At 31.7% G+C, this 21,059-nt stretch overlaps 4 protein-coding genes across 5 annotated transcripts; all 4 read right to left on the bottom strand.

Annotated features, from left to right (window-relative positions):
* Window positions 1-736: 736 nt before the first annotated feature.
* On the bottom strand, window positions 737-3,646 carry LOC107638946 (Major facilitator superfamily protein). Its single transcript, XM_016342344.3, has 2 exons — window positions 3,149-3,646; window positions 737-1,990 (listed from the first exon to the last, which is right to left on the bottom strand). The coding sequence occupies exons 1-2, from the start codon at window positions 3,423-3,425 to the stop codon at window positions 939-941; spliced, it is 1,329 nt and encodes a 442-aa protein (XP_016197830.1). The 5' UTR covers window positions 3,426-3,646; the 3' UTR covers window positions 737-938.
* A 1,169-nt stretch (window positions 3,647-4,815) lies between these two features.
* Window positions 4,816-7,402, bottom strand: LOC107638947 (uncharacterized). Of its 2 annotated transcripts, none has more exons than XM_016342345.3 (2): window positions 7,214-7,402; window positions 4,816-5,696 (listed from the first exon to the last, which is right to left on the bottom strand). In XM_016342345.3, the coding sequence occupies exon 2, from the start codon at window positions 5,590-5,592 to the stop codon at window positions 5,020-5,022; it is 573 nt and encodes a 190-aa protein (XP_016197831.1). In that variant the 5' UTR covers window positions 5,593-5,696; window positions 7,214-7,402; the 3' UTR covers window positions 4,816-5,019. The 2 variants fall into 2 exon arrangements, with proteins under 2 accessions (XP_016197831.1, XP_016197832.1); XM_016342346.3 differs by having other exon boundaries at window positions 4,816-5,760; window positions 7,214-7,391.
* A 6,584-nt stretch (window positions 7,403-13,986) lies between these two features.
* LOC107636087 (E3 ubiquitin-protein ligase SINA-like 4) lies at window positions 13,987-14,755 on the bottom strand. Its single transcript, XM_088484375.1, has 3 exons — window positions 14,528-14,755; window positions 14,293-14,446; window positions 13,987-14,207 (listed from the first exon to the last, which is right to left on the bottom strand). Exons 1-3 carry the CDS (start codon window positions 14,753-14,755, stop codon window positions 13,987-13,989), a joined length of 603 nt encoding a protein of 200 aa, XP_088340501.1.
* A 4,599-nt stretch (window positions 14,756-19,354) lies between these two features.
* LOC107637599 (E3 ubiquitin-protein ligase SINA-like 10) lies at window positions 19,355-20,567 on the bottom strand. Its single transcript, XM_016340995.3, has 2 exons — window positions 20,275-20,567; window positions 19,355-20,180 (listed from the first exon to the last, which is right to left on the bottom strand). Exons 1-2 carry the CDS (start codon window positions 20,488-20,490, stop codon window positions 19,503-19,505), a joined length of 894 nt encoding a protein of 297 aa, XP_016196481.1. The 5' UTR covers window positions 20,491-20,567; the 3' UTR covers window positions 19,355-19,502.
* Window positions 20,568-21,059: the final 492 nt, after the last annotated feature.

Here is a 21,059-nt window from a genome sequence, read left to right as displayed (position 1 = left end):
GCAATTCCTCCAACAGCTTTTAATTTTTCAATAATTTCATTTGACTCCTCTTCCAAGATTAGTGAATATGCTCTTATCTCCTTAATCACCTTGATCTTTACAGCTGCACCAAACTTTTCCAACTTCACATCAACTCCAAATGCAGGAGAGCACAAAACAGCCGGTTACTGAGCAAACACAAAAAAATTGACGAGTTGTTGACTACTTGAATCTAATTACATGCATTATTGGAAATTAGGTTGAAACTTCTATTTTTATTTTTTTTTTCAAATAAGGAACACCATATACTGCATTTTATCACCATATACTTCTGGTAACTCAATAACACAGTATTGAAAAAGGACCGCACTCAAAGGGTGCGTGTGATTGGCAGAATTATAAATAATTCCTACGAATTTTAAGATGGGAATATCATATTCCCATATTTGGTTCAAAGTTTGAAAAGTTATTCCCAAACAAGTTTGATTATAGGGAATCAAAATACCATCATTTCAATTTCTTCCTTCCCCCTGAGTATATTTGATTCCCATAGAAATAAAATCTGAATAACAAAGTAATACTTGAACCACACACTCCCAAAAGGTATAATTTACGACGCCTAACTTGATAATTATATAAGTGACAGCAGCACCTGATAATTACATCAGTAACAGCAACTATTTCCACGGCTTAAACCCGTAAAGCACACAAGAACAACTCAACCGTTACTCCAAAACTCCCCTTCAATATCCAATGATAGATAGGGGGAGAAAAATCAGAATTTCTTTTAATATTTCCATGTAATAATGTTTATACTTTTCACGATATAAAAATGACAAAAAGAAGAATTAATAATAACCACCAAAGCATTCTCCTATTTGGTGAATTCTGCAATCAAATATACCAAGTTTTTCAAAATGAATCCTATAGTTTGAGGTGCTACAAGTATACAAAGTATGTTAGTCTTTCTTCCTGTCTTTTGGTTTTAGATCATCAGGTATGCAAGATGACCAAAAGATTGGCAACAATGTGCATGCCGCTTGAATCAGAAGTGCAATTGGAAGCCTTGAAAAATCAGTTCCTGTGATATTGATCCATGACACCAATGCAACACCAAGATATCCACTTACAATGAATGCAAGTGCCACAGCAGACATAAGAAATGCCATTATAGAACCCTCACATCCATGTGGACACAACTGTGCTATCAACACACTGAATGGAAGAACCTTGAAGAAGTAGAGAACTTCCAAGAATCCAGAGAACATCACAACATAGAGCGAATCGGGCATGCCCATTTGTCTATAGAAGCCTCTCACAAACAAGAAATCTGAGATCATGAAAACTGCCATCATGGATTGAATGGCTGATATTAGTTTCCTTGATGGAATAGATTTTAAGTATTGGTTGTATATGATCCCCCATAAAAGCATTGTTGCCTGGCCAACCACCTTTGAAATTCCCAATACCGACGAGTCGATTTTCAAATACTCTGTCTGGTAAAAGAACATGGTTCCTGTGAGTGCAGGAATAATGGCATAGGATACCGCGAACCAAGATATCGAGTAAGCGATTTCAGGCTTTCTTAAAGCAACCAATAGCTGTGAGAATTGTTTCCTTATCCCTGCAGATGTACTCTTTGGGAGACCAAGAGAGCTTTCAGAAACAGAAATGGTTATAAAGAATTGGAGACTGAGTAGTAATCCGAAGGCGAGAAACATTGATTGTGGGGAGAACCGGCCAATAAACATGCCGCCAACAAGGTTTCCAAGGACTCCTCCTATGGAGGAGGCTATCCAAACAAATGATTGGAGGCTTCCTGAGGAAGATGACTGAGAGCTCTTGGTTGATGGAGGAGGTTGTTTACCCATCTCTGCGACAATGGCATCATTTGCTACTTCAGCTATAGAAGCACCAAGATTGCTAAGGAGGAGGTATACAGATATTGTGAAAATCGACATGCTTGACGGATAGATTGCTATGACTAGCCATGACAATGCCTGCAAGAAAGCTGCATATACAAATGAATGGGAATTTAGAAATTAGTTATATCATCGGTAAAAACTTAAAAAACAACAAACTACAATGGGAATAATTCAAAGATTAGATAGATATGATTATCCTTAAAGCAACAAGTGCGAATGCCTTTTGATCGATTCAATTGAAAACTATATACATTTTATCCAAGACAGAAGATGCTTGCACAACCCAAAAATCCTAATAGAAATCAAGGCAGCAGTTTTAGATGATAAATGGATAGAAGTATCATGAACAACTCCCCCAGTTCTGATTTCAACAACCTAGAAAAATTAGTAAGATATTTCCACCAAAAACTGAAAACGGGAGAAATTCTTGATATGCCAAGTGGTTAATCTAGTCATAAAATTGGTTAATTGTTTACCTCAACATACATAAGAAAGAACTGCGAAAAGGAGAGTAGGTTTAGATACATTAATCTTATTAGAAAAATGGAATGAATCACGCAGAGACACAAACAAGCTAAGAGTGCTATACAAGAATCTAAATAATTGTGATTCCTCAGATCTCCTTCATAAGAAAGCTAACCCTGTGGGATTTAAGAAGCCTTATTACAATCTAGTATCAATTAGTTGTGTGTTTGAGGCCAGAACCTGGATTGTTTCCAGAATCCAGGAAATTCTCTTTCTGCCATGCAGCAAACAATAGATGAGGTGACCATAACACCTTTTTGAGTATTATTAGGACTAATTACATTGCAATATCTGGCTGTATTAAAAGACCTTAATATAAACAGCAACGAAGTTCAGATTTAATTTAAGAGATAATGTCAAATAAGTTCCAACAAAGGCCAAAGAGAAGCAAAGATAACTCTTTCACACAAATAGTTTCTCAAGTCAGGAATCTTAATCCTAATGCTTTTTTCCATTCCTTTTTTTCTTTATGCAGTAGTGCTTTTCCAAAGCAGCCCACAAAAGACCACATCCAAGGTGGTTTCAGTCAATTCCTATGACAATAACAATCACATGAATGCAATCTCTTTTATTCTCTCTCTTCCCCCTAATACCAAGAAATCAAAAATAAATGATTGAAGATCCCAATTAACAAATTGCACAACTTGGAGTTAGTGTGATAAAAATCAGATAGAAAAAGCAAAAGGGTATGTGAATTCAATTTGACATTGGGTTCTTACCTCCAAGGGCTATGTAGGGAACACGATGCTGGCCAGAGATGTAGATTGAATCAGAGACAAGTCCATATAAGGGCTTCCCAACCATTGGAAGATTAGCTGAATTCAGGAGAATTTGGAGTTTTGAAGGGTCCACATTGAGTCCATCCTTGAGGAAGAAATTCACTGCCAGCCATGGGAAGCATCTGAACCCTTGAACCCAATACCCTAAACCCAGAACCTTCTTGATTGGGTTGCCACCACCACCCACACTGCCTCTACTTCCATCAGAAGAAACCATCTTTTTTAATTTCACTTCACCTTTTTCTTAACAGTCTCAAAGCCAGAGAGAAGTAGAAATGATTCAAATTCAAGAACTGTAAAATGGAAAGCAAGGTTTCGGAGGTTTTAAGGAAAAGCAGGTTGTACTGTACATGTGTCTGTTGCAATATTGTACTGTGTTCTTCTTTTTTATTTTTTCCCTAACGTCTAAGATTTGAAGTGTGACACACCCAGTTATCTGTTACTTTAACGAATGCAATTGTTTATTTATTATTAGTGACTGACACGTGCTTCCTTCTTCTGCTTACACCTTTTTCTATGGCCCCATCTTTAGATTTTCCTTTTTTATTGTTTTGTTTTTGTTTAAGAATTAAGATTCTCGGGAATGTTCTTCTAGGTAGATCTGATGCTGCTTGAATTCACCACTCTTCTTTCTGTGTTGCTTTCACTGACATGCTTTTGCATGTTATTAGATGTGGCATGCTGTAATTCTTCAAAACTTTACTGATAAAAATTAACAAAGGATGTATTTGGTATGAAATCAAAATAGGAAACAAAATCCTGAACAATTAATTTCATTATTTTACTAATGTTTTTTTTTTCTTTTTCATTTTCAATATCATATCAGATGTAGCATGTAAAAGATAAGGAAAGAGAAAAAAAGGAAGGGGGGAAAAGGGGGGGGGGGGGGGAGGGAGTGGATCATGAACAATTAATAATTACTTCTTAAAAATAAATAATATTTGACTAAATATATAAAAAAAATGTTTTTGTCAAAATGTTAAATCTGCTACTAAATTAGATATCATGTAATTATATATCATGTGTTTTAATAAATGATTTTTTTTAAACATAGTAAAAATCAATCACCAAATTAATCATCATGTAATATATATTTTATACATGTAATTGATTTTTAATATACACATAATATAACTATTATTATTTTTGGATAAAATTATCAACATCACATTTAGTAATTTATTCTTTATAAATGAACTCCTTTGCTTTTATATTTTAAGTTTGATATTATTATTAACATTGGTTAAATATGATTGTAATGTCTATAAAATACTTATCTTTTATTTTGATTTCTATAATTTTTTCATTTTGTTCTAATAAAATTTAAAACTTCTCTATTTTAGATTTTGTCAATAGAGACGTTTCAAACTTTTTAGCAAAACAAAACTAAATAAAATTTTATAGAGATCAAAACAAGAAACAGAACTTGTGTATGGTATGCAAAATTTGATAAACATGGATATTAGGTTTTATGTCTATAAACATTGCATATGGTATGCAAATTCGGTCAACCACGAGTTTCAAACTTCTACAAAAAAGCTCAACTGAAAATTTAGTAATGTCAAACCGGTAAGGCAGTCATAAGCGCTATAGTGATTAACCAGAAATTTAACAAAAGAACAAATGATACAAATAGATCATTCAACAACTACATGTCTACATCGTAATGTTGAATCTAATTTATGCATTAGGGCTTTTCCCTCAATCATTCATGCATAAAAAATATTATAACATTTAAAAAAAAGAAAAAGAAAAACACATTGGAGGCCTAGAAAAATTTGTCTTGACCAACATTACAACATGTTTATCCTCTACTCCATGATTGCAACTCCTCCAACAGCTTTTAATTTTTCAATAATTTCATTTGCCTCCTCTTTTGTGACTCCTTGTTTAAGCACAGCCGGCACCTTTTCGACAAGATCTTTGGCCTCTTTCAGTCCAAGGTTAGTGAATGTTCTTACCTCCTTAATCACCTTGATCTTCGCAGCTGCATCAAACTTTTCTAACTTAACATCAAATGCCGTTTTCTCTGCCTTTTTCTCCTCGACCTGCACTCCAGCTGCACCATCTTGCTGACCCAAGTCCAGGCCATCTGTTGAAATTGACTGCAACTTTGGAAGCTTTAATCTTTCTACCAACATAGGCATAATTTGACTGCGCTCTTCTTCAGGCAATGCTCCAATCTGTTCTGCAAGCTGAATGATTTTTTCTGAAGGTGGAGGTCTAGGGCCATAAGGATCATAAAACTGAGGAATTTTGTACCTTTTTGGTTTGGCCTTGGAATCTCCAGAAACAACATCAGCCTGGAAGGCACGACATTGCAAAGGCCTAGATGTATGACGAGGGATGCGGCAAATTAATCTAGAAAGGTGGGTAAATCTCATGTCTTCGTTCAATCAAACCAGTGATTCATCAAATCAAATCAAAATATTGAGAAATGATGCCCTTTAGCAAAGTTGTTATACACTTACACCACAAAGATAGCCCCCTGAAGCAATTTCCCATCACAATAAAGTTTCCAAAGATCAGAACCACTCTTTTTAGTTACAAGGCTACACAAATTTGAGCAATGAACAAATAAGCTAATGAATTTAACAACAAATAATTCATAAATGCTCTCACTCAAATATTTAATACAGAAGAGTTCATCGTAAAAAGCTGGAAATGCAGAAAATGGTAGAAAATGTTGCTGAAACAATTTAACCTCAACGCTCAATTGTGATTTAAAATTAGAAATGGGAGATAATATTATATAGTCCAAAAGCATTCTATTTGACCTAAATGTGATCAAACCACACATCAACTCCCAAAAATTGACAAGAGTGGTTGATTACTTGAATCTAATTACATGCATTATTGGATTAGGTTGAAACTTTTATGTTTATTTTTTTTTTAAATAGGAGCACCACATACTGCATTTTATCAGCATATACTTCCGGTTAGCAATGAACTACAGCAATCATAATGATACTATCGATCCAAAAACAAGAGAGAACAATTTTCAAACAAAAAAAAAAAGAAAATAAAAAAGAGAATGAATATACAAGAATGCAAGACATATAGAAAAGAAAGTCCAACTTCACTTCAATAAATTACCATTCATCAAGACAGATATGACCTCAAGGATTATTCTGTGCAATAACTATTGCATACAAACAACCAATCACTAAACAAACATAACCGGAAAATTAACAAATTCCCCATTCACCATCCAAGAGAGAAACAGATCGAACCTCCAAAGAAAGAACAAGCAAACCTATCGTACATGCCAGAGATCACCCAAAAAAAAAAAAAGAAAAGAAAAAGAAAATCAGAAATCATTAACCAATCAGCCTGTTTTCATTGGCAATCTCGCAGGACCAACTAACTAATTGGTCCGTAATCTTAACATAATAACATTCCAAAAACTCTTCATGATAAGTCCAAATTGTCTCAATCCAAACTAACAATATCAACCCGTTAACATAATAACATTCCAAAAACTGTTCAGGATAATTGATCCATTTTATTAAGATGACTAATGTCCCATATAATAAAAAACCACAAAATCATTCACTCAGCAAACTAAAATTAAGTCTTGAGGGATCTGAAAATTTACATTACACTGAGAACATTAAGAACGAAGAAAAATTACATGAATCTCCGGGCAGCTCAAAAAGCACAAGTAAATCCAATTACCAACTAACAGTACAATCCAGCAGCAGACCAACTAAAATACTAACGGGGACGGGAATGACCCATCTTGTTTGCGAGGCATTTCATCAAACAGCTTACGTGCATCATTCCAAATGCTTTGATTAAATAAAAAATTCATCACAGCAACCAAATAAATCACAAAAACAAAGGCAAACGCTAGCTTAATCCCAAATCGGAAATGAAATCAAGCAGCAATTAAACTAACACGACATGAAAATTACACTGTAATAATGAATTTCATTGTATCAAAAACTGGAAGAAAATGTAACAGTGCGAAAAAATAAAGAAGCATTTTTGTCATGTGCTTACCTTTCGGAAATGCGGAGGAGGCACTGCGATGTACGAACTCCTCTTTGTTCTTGTTCTTGCTCTTGCTACTTCACTTCTCTTATCGCGTTTAGTCGTTTACCATGAAAGGGCAATTCAGAGGCCAGAGCCCTAACAGAGTAACAGCTATTTTGTTTTTTGTTAGAAGAACCCTAACAACAGAAACGGACCGGGATCTTCCTCGTTGGTCTCTACTTCACTATTCAGCCCAAAAGGTAACAATGTAATTGAAAGCCCATTAAAATTTTAAGTTTTGTTTTACCAAAAAAATAAAGCTTTTAAGTTTTGCACTTTGCAGTCTATAAATCAAAGAAGAACTTGAGGGTTATTATTAGCATTGCTCTTAACCATAAGGTCCTTGGATCGAAACTGGCATACAGAAGAAGCAAAAACAAAATAAATAAATAAATAAATAAATCAAAGAAGAACAAGATAGCGTTTTTCTCTAACATTTCATATTTCAGTATTTTCAAAAAATAGAGACATAACAAATTAAAATTTTTTAGGAATGAAAATTGAAACTTTAATAATATTTTATATCTAAAATATCCTATTTCAATTAATTAATTCTAATTTTATTTTTTGTGCAAATTAAATTAGAGCTTTATTTTTATTTCAATCTCTATTTCTCAGACAAAGTCTCTTAATCTCTTTCTTTCTTTCAAACGTTATCTAATTTTAAATTCTAAAATTTATTTCTTAAATTTTAAATTTTAAATTCTAAAAATTTTAATTTTAATTTTTAAATTCAAAACTCTAAATCTATGTTATTAATATAAAATACAATAAATAGTGTAACATTTGTTATTTAATAGAGTATTTATGGATAAATCCACTGTTCATTTATTATAAAAATGAAATGATAGTCATACCAAAAAAAAAAAAACGAAATGATAATATGATATGCACTTGCCTTGTCAACGTGAAAATGAGAATGTCGGGTTGCTGATTCCTAACGTCCAACACATCCACTTGGAAGAAATGATATAAAAAAAAAATAGACGAAAGTATAAACTTTTATACGATAACTAAATATATATTTTAATTTTTTATTGAATTATTTATATATATTAATATTAAATTTTATTATTATTTCTATTAGGTGATATCTTATTGTGTGATGTGGTTATTTTTAGAGTAAAATATTTTTTTTGTCCCTAACATTTGGGGTAAGTTTTAAATTGTCCCTAACGTTTCAATCCTCCCATTTAAGTCCCTAACGTTTCAAAATTGACTCAATGTTGTCCTACCCTTAGGGATTGGTTAACAGAATTGACGGCAGGACAAAATTGAGACGATTTTAAAATGTTAGGAACTTAAATAGAACGAAAACGTTAGGGACAAAAACGATACATAAAAATAAATTTTAATTTAATTTTATCTTTCAATAATATTAATTTTTTTACTGTACATAGTATTCAATTAGTTTTTAATTACATCTAAATAAATTACACTTAATCACATTACTTTCATTTTAAATAAATTTATTTTTTTATAATTTTAAAGAATTTTGATACATTAGAGACAAAAGGTATAATTTATATTTTATTGTATATATATTATTTTTTTCTGCAAGTTTATATACTAGTCATTATACAAACATTTCATGATAACTAAAAATCTTTAAGAGTAAAATTATAAAAAAATTAATTTATTTAAAATAAAAGTAATATGATTAAGTGTAATTTATTTAGATGTGATTAAAAAATAACTGAATACTATGTATAGTAAAAAATTGATATTATTGAAAGATAAAATTAAAATTTATTTCTATGTATCATTTTTGTCCCCAACGTTTTCGTCTTATTTAAGTCCCTAACGTTTCAAAATCGTCTCAATTTTGTCCCGCCGTCAATTTTGTTAACAGATCCCTAACGGTAGGACAACATTGAGTCAGTTTTGAAACGTTAGGAACTTAAATAGAATGATTGAAACGTTAGGGATAACTTTGGGACTTACCCCAAACGTTGGGGACAAAAACGATACTTTACTCTTATTTTTATGATATAATAAAAAAATAAAAATTAAATTATTAAACTTATTAAATTAAAAAAATTTAATAATTTAACAAATTAAGTAAATGAAGTTTTTTTTTGTTCACCCTTTGTTAGAACGTTCAAAGTAAATTTTGAAAAAAAAATGAATAGACATTGTCATTTGTAAGTTTGTTGTTTTAATTTAACAAATTTAATAATTTAACTCTTATTTTTTATTACATAATTAAAAGAGTCATGTCACATAACATACAGAATCATTATCAACTACTACACTAAAAAAATTATTCTTAGCAACAAAAAAAAAAGTATAAATGACAATAGAACATAATATATATTAGTGACAATAGAACATAATATATATTAGTGTGTACAGATCTTTATCTATAGTGAAAATTTTCATGTATAATTTTTTTTATTCTTTCTAAGAGAATAACTCATATATAGAAATTTATATAATAAGTAAGTAGGTCTCAACTACTATTGTCTTAGAGCATTACAAATATAAACGTCTGAAATGGTCACCTACATATGCAAATTTTAAGATTGTAAGGTTCACTAGTACTTAGGGATGACAAGTAGGGAAGACCGTCCCGTTCCATTAGAAGTCTGCTCTTTGACAAATTAATTCGTTCCGTTCCGTCTAATGAGACAGTCCTAAAATTTCACCCACTCCATCTAATTGCGGATTGGCGGGTTGACGGGCTAAGCCCACCAATGAAATGGGCAAACTCATCTCAATAGTGCGCTGAATCTACTTATGAAGGATCTGGCAATATGGAACAACAAGGTATTCGGACACATCGAAAAACAAAAAAGAAAGATTTTGAGTAGACTTGGTGGAATTCAAAGGGTTCCCTCTTATGGTAAGAATCCGTTCTTAGATGATTTGGAAAGAGAGCTAAGGAAGGAGCTGGAAGATATCCTGGATAAGGAAGAAACTATGTGGATGCAAAAATCAAGAGACCAATGGCTAGTAGATGGTGATCGTAATACCAAGTATTTCCATACTAGGACAGTCATCAGAAGGAGAAAAAATAAAATTTTAAAGCTAAAGAATCAAGAAGGTGATTGAATAGAGAATTATGAGATGTTTGACAAGCATGTAGTTGATTTTTTTCGGGCCTTGTACTCTGAAAAAAATTATAGCTCTGCTAGCTTTTATTGTAGTTTTGATTACCCCATATTAGAAGATGAGATAGGGAGGAGCTTGTATAAAATTCTCTTCGAAGAGGAAGATTCAAGATGCAATCTTCAACATTGGGTCTCTTAAAGCATCGGGACCAAATGGATTTCCATCTCTTTTCTACAAAGAGCACTGGGGAATCATCAAAGACAGCGTTTTGCAGCTGGTTAGAGATTGTTGGGTCGACGCGAAACTAATAAAAGGGATTAACTCTACTTTTATAACACTTATACTAAAAGTGAAAGTCCTGGAGTATATCACACAATTCAGGCCAATTGTTCTATGCAATGTGAGCTACAAATGTATTTCTAAGATCATAGTTGAGAGATTAAAGACAGCTCTAACAGACATAATTGCCTCTTTTCAATCAAGTTTTGTTCCCGGGAGAAAGATTCATGATAATATATTGATTGCGAAAGAGCTTATACATGTGATGAAGAAGACAAAAGGTAAACACGACTTTATGGCTATTAAACATGACTTTGAAAAGGCGTATGATAGGCTTAGATGGAGATTTCTTAAACAGTGTTTGATTGACTTTGGTCTGGGAGAATCCTTTACCAGCCTAATCATGGGGTGTGTACAATCGGTCTCGTATAATGTGCTTTGGAATGGAGGAAAAACGAAGAAATTTCACCCAACCAGAGGCTTAAGACAAGGAGACCCCATGTCTCCTTACCTTTTCGTTATTGTTATGGACCGTCTCTCTCAAATGATAGAGGAGAAGGTAGAGATGGAACAATGGAGACCGATGAAAATAAGCAGAGAAGGGTCACATATTTCACACCTCCTATTTGCTGACGATCTTTTGGTTTTTGGGGAAGCTAGCAAGGAACAGGAGAAAACCATCTTGGAATGTATGGGAGAGTTTTGTCGAATGTCTGATATGAAAATTAGCGTATCTTATTCTCTAACAATGTAGGAAGAGCAAATCAGAAGGCCATCGTTGATTTGTGCCATTATCAAGAATAACAAAGCTTGGGAAGGTACTTGGGTGCTATACTAACAAACCATAGAAAAGGTAAAGAAAAGTTCAAGAATGTGATTGATAGAATGCAAAGTAAAGTAAAAGGATGGAAAGTTCAATGTTTATTCTTAGCGGAAAGAATTAATATTGCAAAGACTATCCTATGTCCACTTCAAAACTTTGACATGCAGCATTTAAGAATACCTAAAGGGGTCTGTCAACAATTAGAGAGGATGCAAAGAAGCTTCATTTTGGGAGAAGTACAAGGCCAGAAAAAAATGCACCATGTGAGCTGGAATACTTTGTGTCTGCCAAAACAAATGGGGGGTATTGGAATGAGAAAATTAGACATTATTAATGATGCTTTCATTATGAAGATGATTTAGAATTTATGGACTGAACCGGACTCTCTCTAGGCACAAGTAATATACAATAAATATATAAAAGGAAGGGAAGATGAGGTTGGAAGATCCTACAGAACAAATGACTTTTCTCTTTGAAAAGAGATGACAAAACTATGGGATAAATTACAAGACAGTTGCCACAAAATTATTGGAAACTGCAAAAGCACCTTGTTCTGGTATTACAAGTGGGTAAAAGAAGAAAATTCCTTAATCAGAGCTGTCATCAATCCAATCCCAAGAAAAAAAGAGAATGAAACTGTCTCAAAATATGTAAATCAGAATGATAACTGGAATTTCAGGGAACTTAGTCATTTGCTCTCATCATTAATTATTGATAAAATTAAATCCATCCCTCCTCCCAATGAAAGTAGCACGGATTCGATATGCTAGAATCATACACCTAATGGTATATTTTCAATTGCCTCGGCCTATAAGAAATTGTCCCCGATCAATAACACTCATAATGACATAAGATGGAGCAGCATATGGAAGTGGAAGGGACAAGAACGAGTGAAGATTTTTATATGGCAGCTTGCTCATGGTTGATTACTTACAGCAAGTAGAAAAGCAAAATTCATGGGAACAAACCCCAATTGTCGCAGGAGCCAGTAAGAAACTATTATTCATGTGATGAGAGACTATCCTAAAATAGCAATCATATGGAAATAGATTATCAATTCAGCAGTGACAGCCACTTTCTATGGCACGGATCTCTATAACTGGATAGTGCTAAATCTGGAGAATAATATTGATAAATCTTCTCTTTTTTCTTGGAAAGACGGATTCTTTATTACTTGTTGGTATTTGTGGAAATGGAGAAACCAAGAAGTTCACTCCTCACCTTTTGATAGACCTCGAAATGCTGTTTTGATCATTAGAAATGTCATATATCAGTCAAAGAAAGCTTTCAAGAAATTGAACATGAAAAAAGGAGGACAAGTGATAGCAGAGACAAAAATTGAATGGAAATCTCTCCCTATTGGATGGGTGAAACTGAATACAGATGGATCAGTAATAAAAAGTATGAAGACGGCAGGTTGTGGTGGATTGATCCAGACTCATGAAGGTGATTGGGTAGGAGGATTCATAGCAAATTTGGGAAATTATCACGCCTTCCAAGCAGAACTATGGGGTATCTTTCATGGCCTCAATATAGTATGGGACTTGGAGATGAGGAGAATAATTATCGATACTAATTCGTTGGAAGTTTACAAAGAAATAAGTAAAGGAAGAAAAAGCCAAAATTACAACTTCTTAGTTAGAGAAATTCAAAACTGAAGGATAAGTTTTGGGAGATCAAAGTCATGCACACACATAGAAGTGGCAACGCCTCTGCTGAGCACTTGGCCAAAGCTAGTATAAGAAAACAATTTGAATTTTATTTCATTGATAGTCCACCTGAAGAGATGAAATATCTCTTTATAAATGATGTAAACAGGGGCACTAACCCTCCAACTAGTTATTTTTTTTTTCTTTTCTTGGGCTTAGGCCCCGCTGGTTTACCAAAAAAAAAATACTAAATAATATATATAATTTCACAATCATATTAATAAATTTATATTTTCTAAAAACATAAAAAATTATATTTTTTATATTCACAAATATTAAATTTTTTGTAATTATAAAAATTTAATAAACATAATTATAAACTAAATTTTTATCCAAAACATAATTATAAATATTCTCTCCAAAACAAAATAAACATAATCCAAAACATAATTATAAATATTGTCTTCAAAATAACATAAACATAATCCAAAACACTCAATTTTCAATTTTCATCTTCATACTCTTGTAAGTTGCGTTGAGGAAAGTTGAATTTTGGCCCAAAAAAACTACAAAAATACCCCGTACCAAAAAAAACTAAGTCCAGCGGAAAAACCCGTCCCGCCCGCCAAAGCTCGCGGTTTAAGCGTTGCAGGTTAGGTGGGCTTTTGCTCTTTGACGGCCCCAATTTTTCACCCCGACTCACCTTTTATGGCAAGTTACGCGAGGCGGCCCGACGAGTTTAGACCCGTTTGCCATCCCTACTAGCTAGTAGCACCAAAATAATAAGATGGAATCAGCATAAACCTTGACAAAAGAATAGTGAACATAATAGACTTCTGAATGTTCTTGGTAAAAGACTTCATATCTAGACTGCATCCATTCGACTTAGCCGATATTTGGCACCGATATTTAGGCATTGAATCAGGCTGAATGCATCAACAAACATTAACAGCATTTCCGTGATCGATCACAAGATTGTGGAGTATGAACAACTTGCTACCAGTGTCTTCTTGAAATATAATAGTTTCATCTTCAGACTTGAGTGTCACATTGAATGGTTTATCGTACAAAAATCTCACTCCGGCGCTGGCAGAGAAACCATATTCAGTTGTGAAGTAGGTAGGTAGATCCAAAAACAAGGAAACAGAGTCGCAATCTGTGTGTGGACAAGAACATGGCACAAAATTTGCATTTGGATTCATGGCCACACTTGGCACTGTAACGCAATGTGTCCTTGCAACCGTGTTTGGCATTGGGACATGAAACTTTAACGGATTCTAATACTTTCTCCAAGGCTCTGCAATATTTCGTACTAATTAGTAAGGAGGAGCATGAGCCACACTTGTTAAAAATGCGACGGCAGCAAACAGAGCAAGCAATATGACCATTTTTACACTGATACATGAAAACGTGCATAAGATTTAGACAAGAACAGATGAGTTTTAAAATAGGTGTGAGAGAGAGAAAGAAGCATACCTGATAGACTGGAATGATGAGGCGATCAAAGCAAATTAAGGAATCAAGGACGTCTAGGTCTGAAAGGAAGATATTGAAAGACCTATCTTCAACAGAAGAAGCTTTCTTACTTGTTGCTTTGACTGTGACAAGTTTGTTATTATTTTTTGCATTAGTAGCTTTAGAGACTTGTGCTTTCACCGTTTCTATGATCTCATTCTGTCTACTCTCTTCATAACTCAAACTCATGTATAGACACTCGTCGCTAGAAAGAGAGGCTAAGAAGCTGAATGAAAAAAGTAAATGCAGTAACGTCTAACGAGGGGTTTCGCGGGGTAGTAGAAACCCAATGGGTGTTCACTCCTTTCAGTTAAGACTAGTTGCAGTGTTGTTTTTCAATTCATCCATTGTAAAAATGAAAATAAAAAGGAAGGATTATGCTATATATACACTAAAATCAGTTACCAAAGTTAGCCATTAGTATAAAATACATGTTGAAATATAAATACATATTGAAAATAAATTAAACCACAGGTTATGCTACGTTAGGGCTGGCAATATATACTCTACCCACGGGTACCCAACCCGAACAAACCCGTTCGGATAGGGTTGTCTACCCTAGGTAGGGTAGGGTACGATACGAATTTGCCTGCGGATATGGTAGGGTACGGGTTTAGGGTGTACCCTACCTGCACCTCTAATATATTATATAAAATATATGTAAAAGTTATGTATGTAGTGAAGAAAGTGAGTGTTGAACTCACAATCTTCCTCTTATAAATATTTGAAATAATCACTAAACTCGTTGATGACCATATTATTTGTAATTTTATGTTGGATTTCTTTAAGATTTTATTGTTTTTAATTTTAATTTGAACTTAGTTTTTTATTTTCTATTTTATTAATATGTATGAAATTTGGAATGGTTGAATTTTATATTTGTTTGAAAATTTTTTATTTTTCTGTAGGTAAGGTCGGGTAGGGTAGGGTTTAGATAATTTTAGGGTGCGGGTAGAGTTAGGGTTGAGAGATTCTCAACCCGCGAATATGATAGGGTAGAGTTTTAAGAAAGTTTTCAATTCGCGGGTAGGGTTAGGGTAGAGTCTAAACCCTACCCTACCCTACCCATTGCCAGCTTATGCTATGTGTACACCAAAATCAGCCATTAGTATAAAATACATGTTGGAATATAAATACACATTGAAAATAAATTAAACCACACATGTATTTATATATAAATATATTTGGTAACTGATTTTAGTGTATAAATAACATTTTCCTTAAATCACACATATATTTATACACAAATATATTGATGGCTGATTTTAATGGCTAATTTTAGCTATTTCTCGAAAAAGAAATATATGCACCCCTTTTTAAAACACATCACATGTGACATGACGTAGCAAAAAGTATTTTTATTGGAATAAATAGTTAATTTGAATAGGTCTATAAATAATTTTTTTATCTTTTAATTTATAAAAAAATATAATATTAAATTTGATAGAATTCGTAAAATTAAATTATAATTTTTTAAAAATATTTAAATATTTATAAAAAAAGTTAAAAAATAATATTTTTTATAATAATATTTTTTATCACTTTTCTTTTAAAATAAACACTTTTAGAACTAAAAAATTAAATACAAAATAATTTATTTATGAATTATTTTTAATATAATTATTTATTATTTATTTTTTAAAAAAAATTTAATTAAATTATTTATTCAAATTAAACCAAAGTCTAAGAAACTAACTATAATATAAACCAATTTCTTTTTATTTTTAAATTTAAAATTCTAAAAATTAGGATAATAAAAAATTGTTTTTTTAACTAATTAATTCCACTGGCTACAGTTAAACCAAAACTATTCACACTTTGCTATTATATTATTATTGGAAAATTATCAGGTGTTCCAAATACTTTTATGGAACATGACTGTTCCAATAAGCAAAAGGTTCCATATTAATTTTATCGTTTAGCAACTTTTTAAAAGACTCTATAAAATCCTCTAAATTAGACATTAAATGACATAAATGGGCAGTTATAAGAGGTTCGCTGCTCCTTGGATTGCTGGCTTTCAATAACGGGCTTAATTGTTTGGAAAAGTTATCAATAATTTTTTAAGCAATAAATAAATAAATTTCAACCTAGTAATGATTTAAAAAATATAAATTCTAATATTTAAAACATTTGTATCTATTTATGAGTATCATTTATCATCAATAGTTTTAAAATTTAGGGTAAAGTATCGTTTTTGTCCCTAACGTTTGGGGTAAGTCTTAAAGTTGTCCCTAACGTTTCAATCGTCCTATTTAAGTCCCTAACGTTTCAAAATTGACTCAATGTTGTCCTGCCGTTAGGGATCCGTTAATAGAATTGACGGCGGGACAAAATTGAGACGATTTTAAAACGTTAGGGACTTAAATATGACAAAAACGTTAGGGACAAAAACAATACGTAAAAATAAATTTTAATTTAATTTTATCTTTCAATAATATTAATTTTTTATTGTAGATAGTATTCAATTATTTTTTAATTACATCTAAATAAATTACACTTAATCACATTACTTTTATTTTAAATAAATTTATTTTTTTATAATTTTAAAGAATTTTGATACATTAGAGACAAAAGGTATAATTTATATTTTATTGTATATATATTATTTTTTTCTTTTCTGCAAGTTTATATACTAGTCATTCTACAAACGTTTGATGATAACTAAAAATTTTTAAGAGTAAAATTATAAAAAAATAATTTATTTAAAATAAAAGTAATATGATTAAATGTAATTTACTTAGATGTGATTAAAAAAAATTGGATACTATGTATAGTAAAAAATTGATATTATTGAAGGATAAAATTAAAATTTATTTTTATGTATCATTTTTGTCCCCAATATTTTCGTTCTATTTAAGTCCCTAACGTTTCAAAATCGTCTCAATTTTGTCCCGCCGTCAATCCTATTAACGGATCCCTAACGGCAGGACAACATTGAGTCAGTTTTGAAACGTTATGGACTTAAATAGGACGATTGAAACGTTAGGAACAACTTTGCAACTTACTCCAAACGTTGAGGACAAAAATGATACTTTACTCTAAAATTTAAATCCGTTATAATATACCACTAATCAATTAAATTTCATACTTATCATCTCAATTGAATTAAAATATGATAGTTAAATATAATTAATATTTAATTAAAATAGCTATAATAACAACTTTTAATTATAAATATTCAGAATATATAATGTTAGATTTACTTAAACATATTTAATAACACTTTTATCAATATTAGTCTATTTTATATCTTCTGGATCAAATAAATTATTTAAAATATCTCTAAGTATGTTTAGCTTTAACACAACAACAAATACTTATTTAGTATACATTCTAATATATTATGATTAATAAAGTTTATTTATACTTCTATATTATATTTTTTGTATTTTTATTCTCAATCATTTTTCTTAACTCTTTTCTTTAATTATTTTCAAACATAAACTAAAAAAATTTTAAAATTTAAAATTACACCATAGAATATTATCTTAAAAAAATATTCACACCAACAAATAAAAATAAATTTATCTACTTATAATTGAGTATACTAGATAATTATATTATCTATTATATAAAAACACTAGAAAATACAAATAAATCAATATGGACAAAAATAACATTATGAACAAAAATACTAATTTTGTAATTAAGTCTTTACCGTAACAAAAACGTTAAAATTAATAGAATATTTTGTTAAATTATATAAAATTTTAAGTCAAATATTGGGCATATTCATTCTGAATATTATGTTAATTCTAGTATTTTTGTCACGACAATGACTTAATTATAAAATCTGATATGGTATAATGACTCAATCGAAAAGAAAAAACAGTATATGGACTTAATTGAAAATTCAAACTATAAGGATCGACAAAATAATTAAACCAAAAAAATATAGAATTTAATTTTTAATACTCGGACAGCATAAAATGTTTTGCACATTCGTGTAACCAACATCTATTTTTTTGGATAACCATTCACGCGATCAATAAAAATAGTAATTATTTTTTATGATGTGGTATTTGTGATTAAATGCACATATAAAATTTTGTACGTATCAGTTAAATTCTAAAATATATCCATGATTTAAAGTTATCTTTTTATATTTAAATATAAAAATTATTTGTTACATTATACACAAATTAACGTAAGCAAATATGTAAATATTTTTTATTTGACTTTAAATAAAATACTAATAATACTTTTATAATGTAAAATTAAAAAAAAAACATATGAAATCTTAAGTTCAAATTTACCATTGTGAGAGTCTTATTCTAATTGTTATATATTACGTTATTTTTAGAGATTATACAAAAACTAAATGAAGCAAAATATATATATGTTTAAATTAGTATATTTTAATTTCACGCGATTTCACAGTCTTTTATATTAATATTTTACTTGAATCAATATGTTATTGCTAATATTGTAAAAGTTTTAAGACCCGTTTAAAAAAAGATTAGGTGATACGCAGTTTTGGTTCGCATAATTTATTTAACTATGACTGGACTCATAAAGAAGTCTTAAAAATCTTTCTACAAGTGTTAATGTTATCAGAGAAAAATTGAATAAGGGAACTACCAGTTAAAAACCACCTATAAACCACTCAAATTGCACATTCACAACATATTTTTCACAATATTTTTTATATTAAATCTGAATGATTAAATAAGTTGGACCGAAAAAGTTACAGATTCGTACCATGGAATAGGTGATAAGCTTCCTATATTATTAGATTAGATACTAGATATTTGGACTCAATATATGTCTAGAGAGAGTATCCTATTATTTGAAAATAGTGTAGTCATATATATAAGTTCTCATTATCTGATTAGATAATATACATTGGATATAATATCTGCATTCAAAGTCTTCTCATTCCCAATGCAATAAACAAAAAACATAAAAAGGCTGAGTAACACTAAAACATCTTCTACTCATATGACCTAAATATGCAAATTTCAAAAGCGCGAGGTTGACCGGCACCAAAATAATCAGTTGGAATGAGCAGAAACCTTGATGAAAGAATAGTCGCCATAGCAGAGTTTTGAGTGTTTTTTGTAAAAGAATTCATCACCAGACTGCATCCATTTGACTTGGCCGAAATTTGGCACCGATAGTTAGGCAATAACTCTGGCTGAATGCAGAAAACACTGACAGCATTTCCAAGACCCGCCACAAAATTCTTTACTATGAACAACTTTCCACCATTCACTTCTTGAAGTATAGTGACGTCATCATCGTCATCATCAGAATTCAGTGTGACCTTGAAAGGCTTATCGTACAAAAACCTCACTCCGGCGCTGGCAGACGAACCATGCTCAGTTCTATAGTGGGCGGGTAGATCCGAGAATGATGAAACGAAGTCACAATCTGAGTGTGGACAAGAGCATGGGACAAAGTTGCATTGGGATTCGTGGCCAGACTTGTCACTGTAACGGAGTGTTTCCGTGCAACCGTATTCGGCATTAGCGCATGGCACTTTAACAGATTCCAGAACTTTCTCCAAGGCTCTGTTACGAATGGAACCTATTGGCAAGAAGCAGGAGGCACACTTTTTCTCAAGAATGCGCGAGCAGCAAACAGAGCAAGCAACATGACCATTTTCACACTGATTTACAACCACAATGGAAATGAAAATAAAGTCATTGGATCATAACTTCCATTTCACAGTGGAATAAAGAGAGAAGTAGAGGATAAGATACCTGATAGACTGGAGTGGTGAAAGGATTAAAGCAAATGGGGCAATCAAGGACGTCTGGATCTGAAAGGGAGAAACTGAAGGACTTATCTTGTGTAGAAGAACCTTTCTTACCTGAGGCTTTGACTGATACAGGTTCATCATCAGGAACTTGTTCTTTGTTTGCGCGAGAGCGATCTTGTTTACGCTTTCGGCTTGTGGCTGCTATGACTTTCTTCATTTCTATGATCTTTCTTTCCGTCTAATCTTTTCACAACTGAAACTCATATAAAGAGACTAGAGACGTAGAGCGAGGCACAGAAGCTGAATAGCCCCAAATTTATTTTCATTAAAAAATCAGCTAATCAATAGAGAGGCCATCTGCCAAGTACCAAGGCAGTATCGCTTTGTATTCTATGGTGGCATGGGAAAAGCGTGGTTAGGACTTAGGAGGTTGACCGATCAATAAGTATTGGACACTTGGCAAGAGAATTATAACAGAAGAATAGTTAATTAATGTGGAAACCGAGTAAAGTAGGAAAATTTACTGGAATGTTACTGCAACGGTATAAGTGGAATTTGAACCCCAAAAAAGTTAGGTTTATGTTATGAAATTTGGACTTAGGTTAAAAAGGAAATAAAACAATATCAATATGTCCAAAAAAATCGTAGAGTCCATAAAATTTGATGATAAATATCTTTTTTTGTTATCCAAATACAAAATAAGTAACATCAATCAGTGCAAAAAAAAGTAACAAGTTTACAATTCTTGATTAGAAAGAAAGAAAAAAACTAAAAGAACAAATTTAC

The sequence above is a fragment of the Arachis ipaensis genome, chromosome B4 (genome assembly GCF_059453495.1).
Source record: "Arachis ipaensis isolate K30076 ecotype BB chromosome B4, ASM5945349v1, whole genome shotgun sequence".
NCBI classification, from domain to species: Eukaryota; Viridiplantae; Streptophyta; class Magnoliopsida; order Fabales; family Fabaceae; genus Arachis; species Arachis ipaensis.
The sequence above is the reverse complement of the archived record's forward strand: the minus strand, read 5'-3'. Positions and strand labels throughout refer to the sequence as shown.

Excerpts from the sequence above, each read along its gene's own strand:
- LOC107638946 (XM_016342344.3), bottom strand. The coding sequence starts at position 3,425 with ATGGTTTCTTCTGATGGAAGTAGAGGCAGTGTGGGTGGTGGTGGCAAC. Across the intron at positions 1,991-3,148 it reads TCCCTACATAGCCCTTGGAG|CTTTCTTGCAGGCATTGTCA; the intron begins GTAAGAACCCAA and ends TTGTATATGCAG.
- LOC107638947 (XM_016342345.3), bottom strand. The coding sequence starts at position 5,592 with ATGAGATTTACCCACCTTTCTAGATTAATTTGCCGCATCCCTCGTCAT.
- LOC107636087 (XM_088484375.1), bottom strand. The coding sequence starts at position 14,755 with ATGAGTTTGAGTTATGAAGAGAGTAGACAGAATGAGATCATAGAAACG. Across the intron at positions 14,447-14,527 it reads TCATCATTCCAGTCTATCAG|TGTAAAAATGGTCATATTGC; the intron begins GTATGCTTCTTT and ends TTCATGTATCAG. Across the intron at positions 14,208-14,292 it reads ATGTCCCAATGCCAAACACG|ATTGCGACTCTGTTTCCTTG; the intron begins GTTGCAAGGACA and ends GTCCACACACAG.
- LOC107637599 (XM_016340995.3), bottom strand. The coding sequence starts at position 20,490 with ATGAAGAAAGTCATAGCAGCCACAAGCCGAAAGCGTAAACAAGATCGC. Across the intron at positions 20,181-20,274 it reads TCACCACTCCAGTCTATCAG|TGTGAAAATGGTCATGTTGC; the intron begins GTATCTTATCCT and ends GTTGTAAATCAG.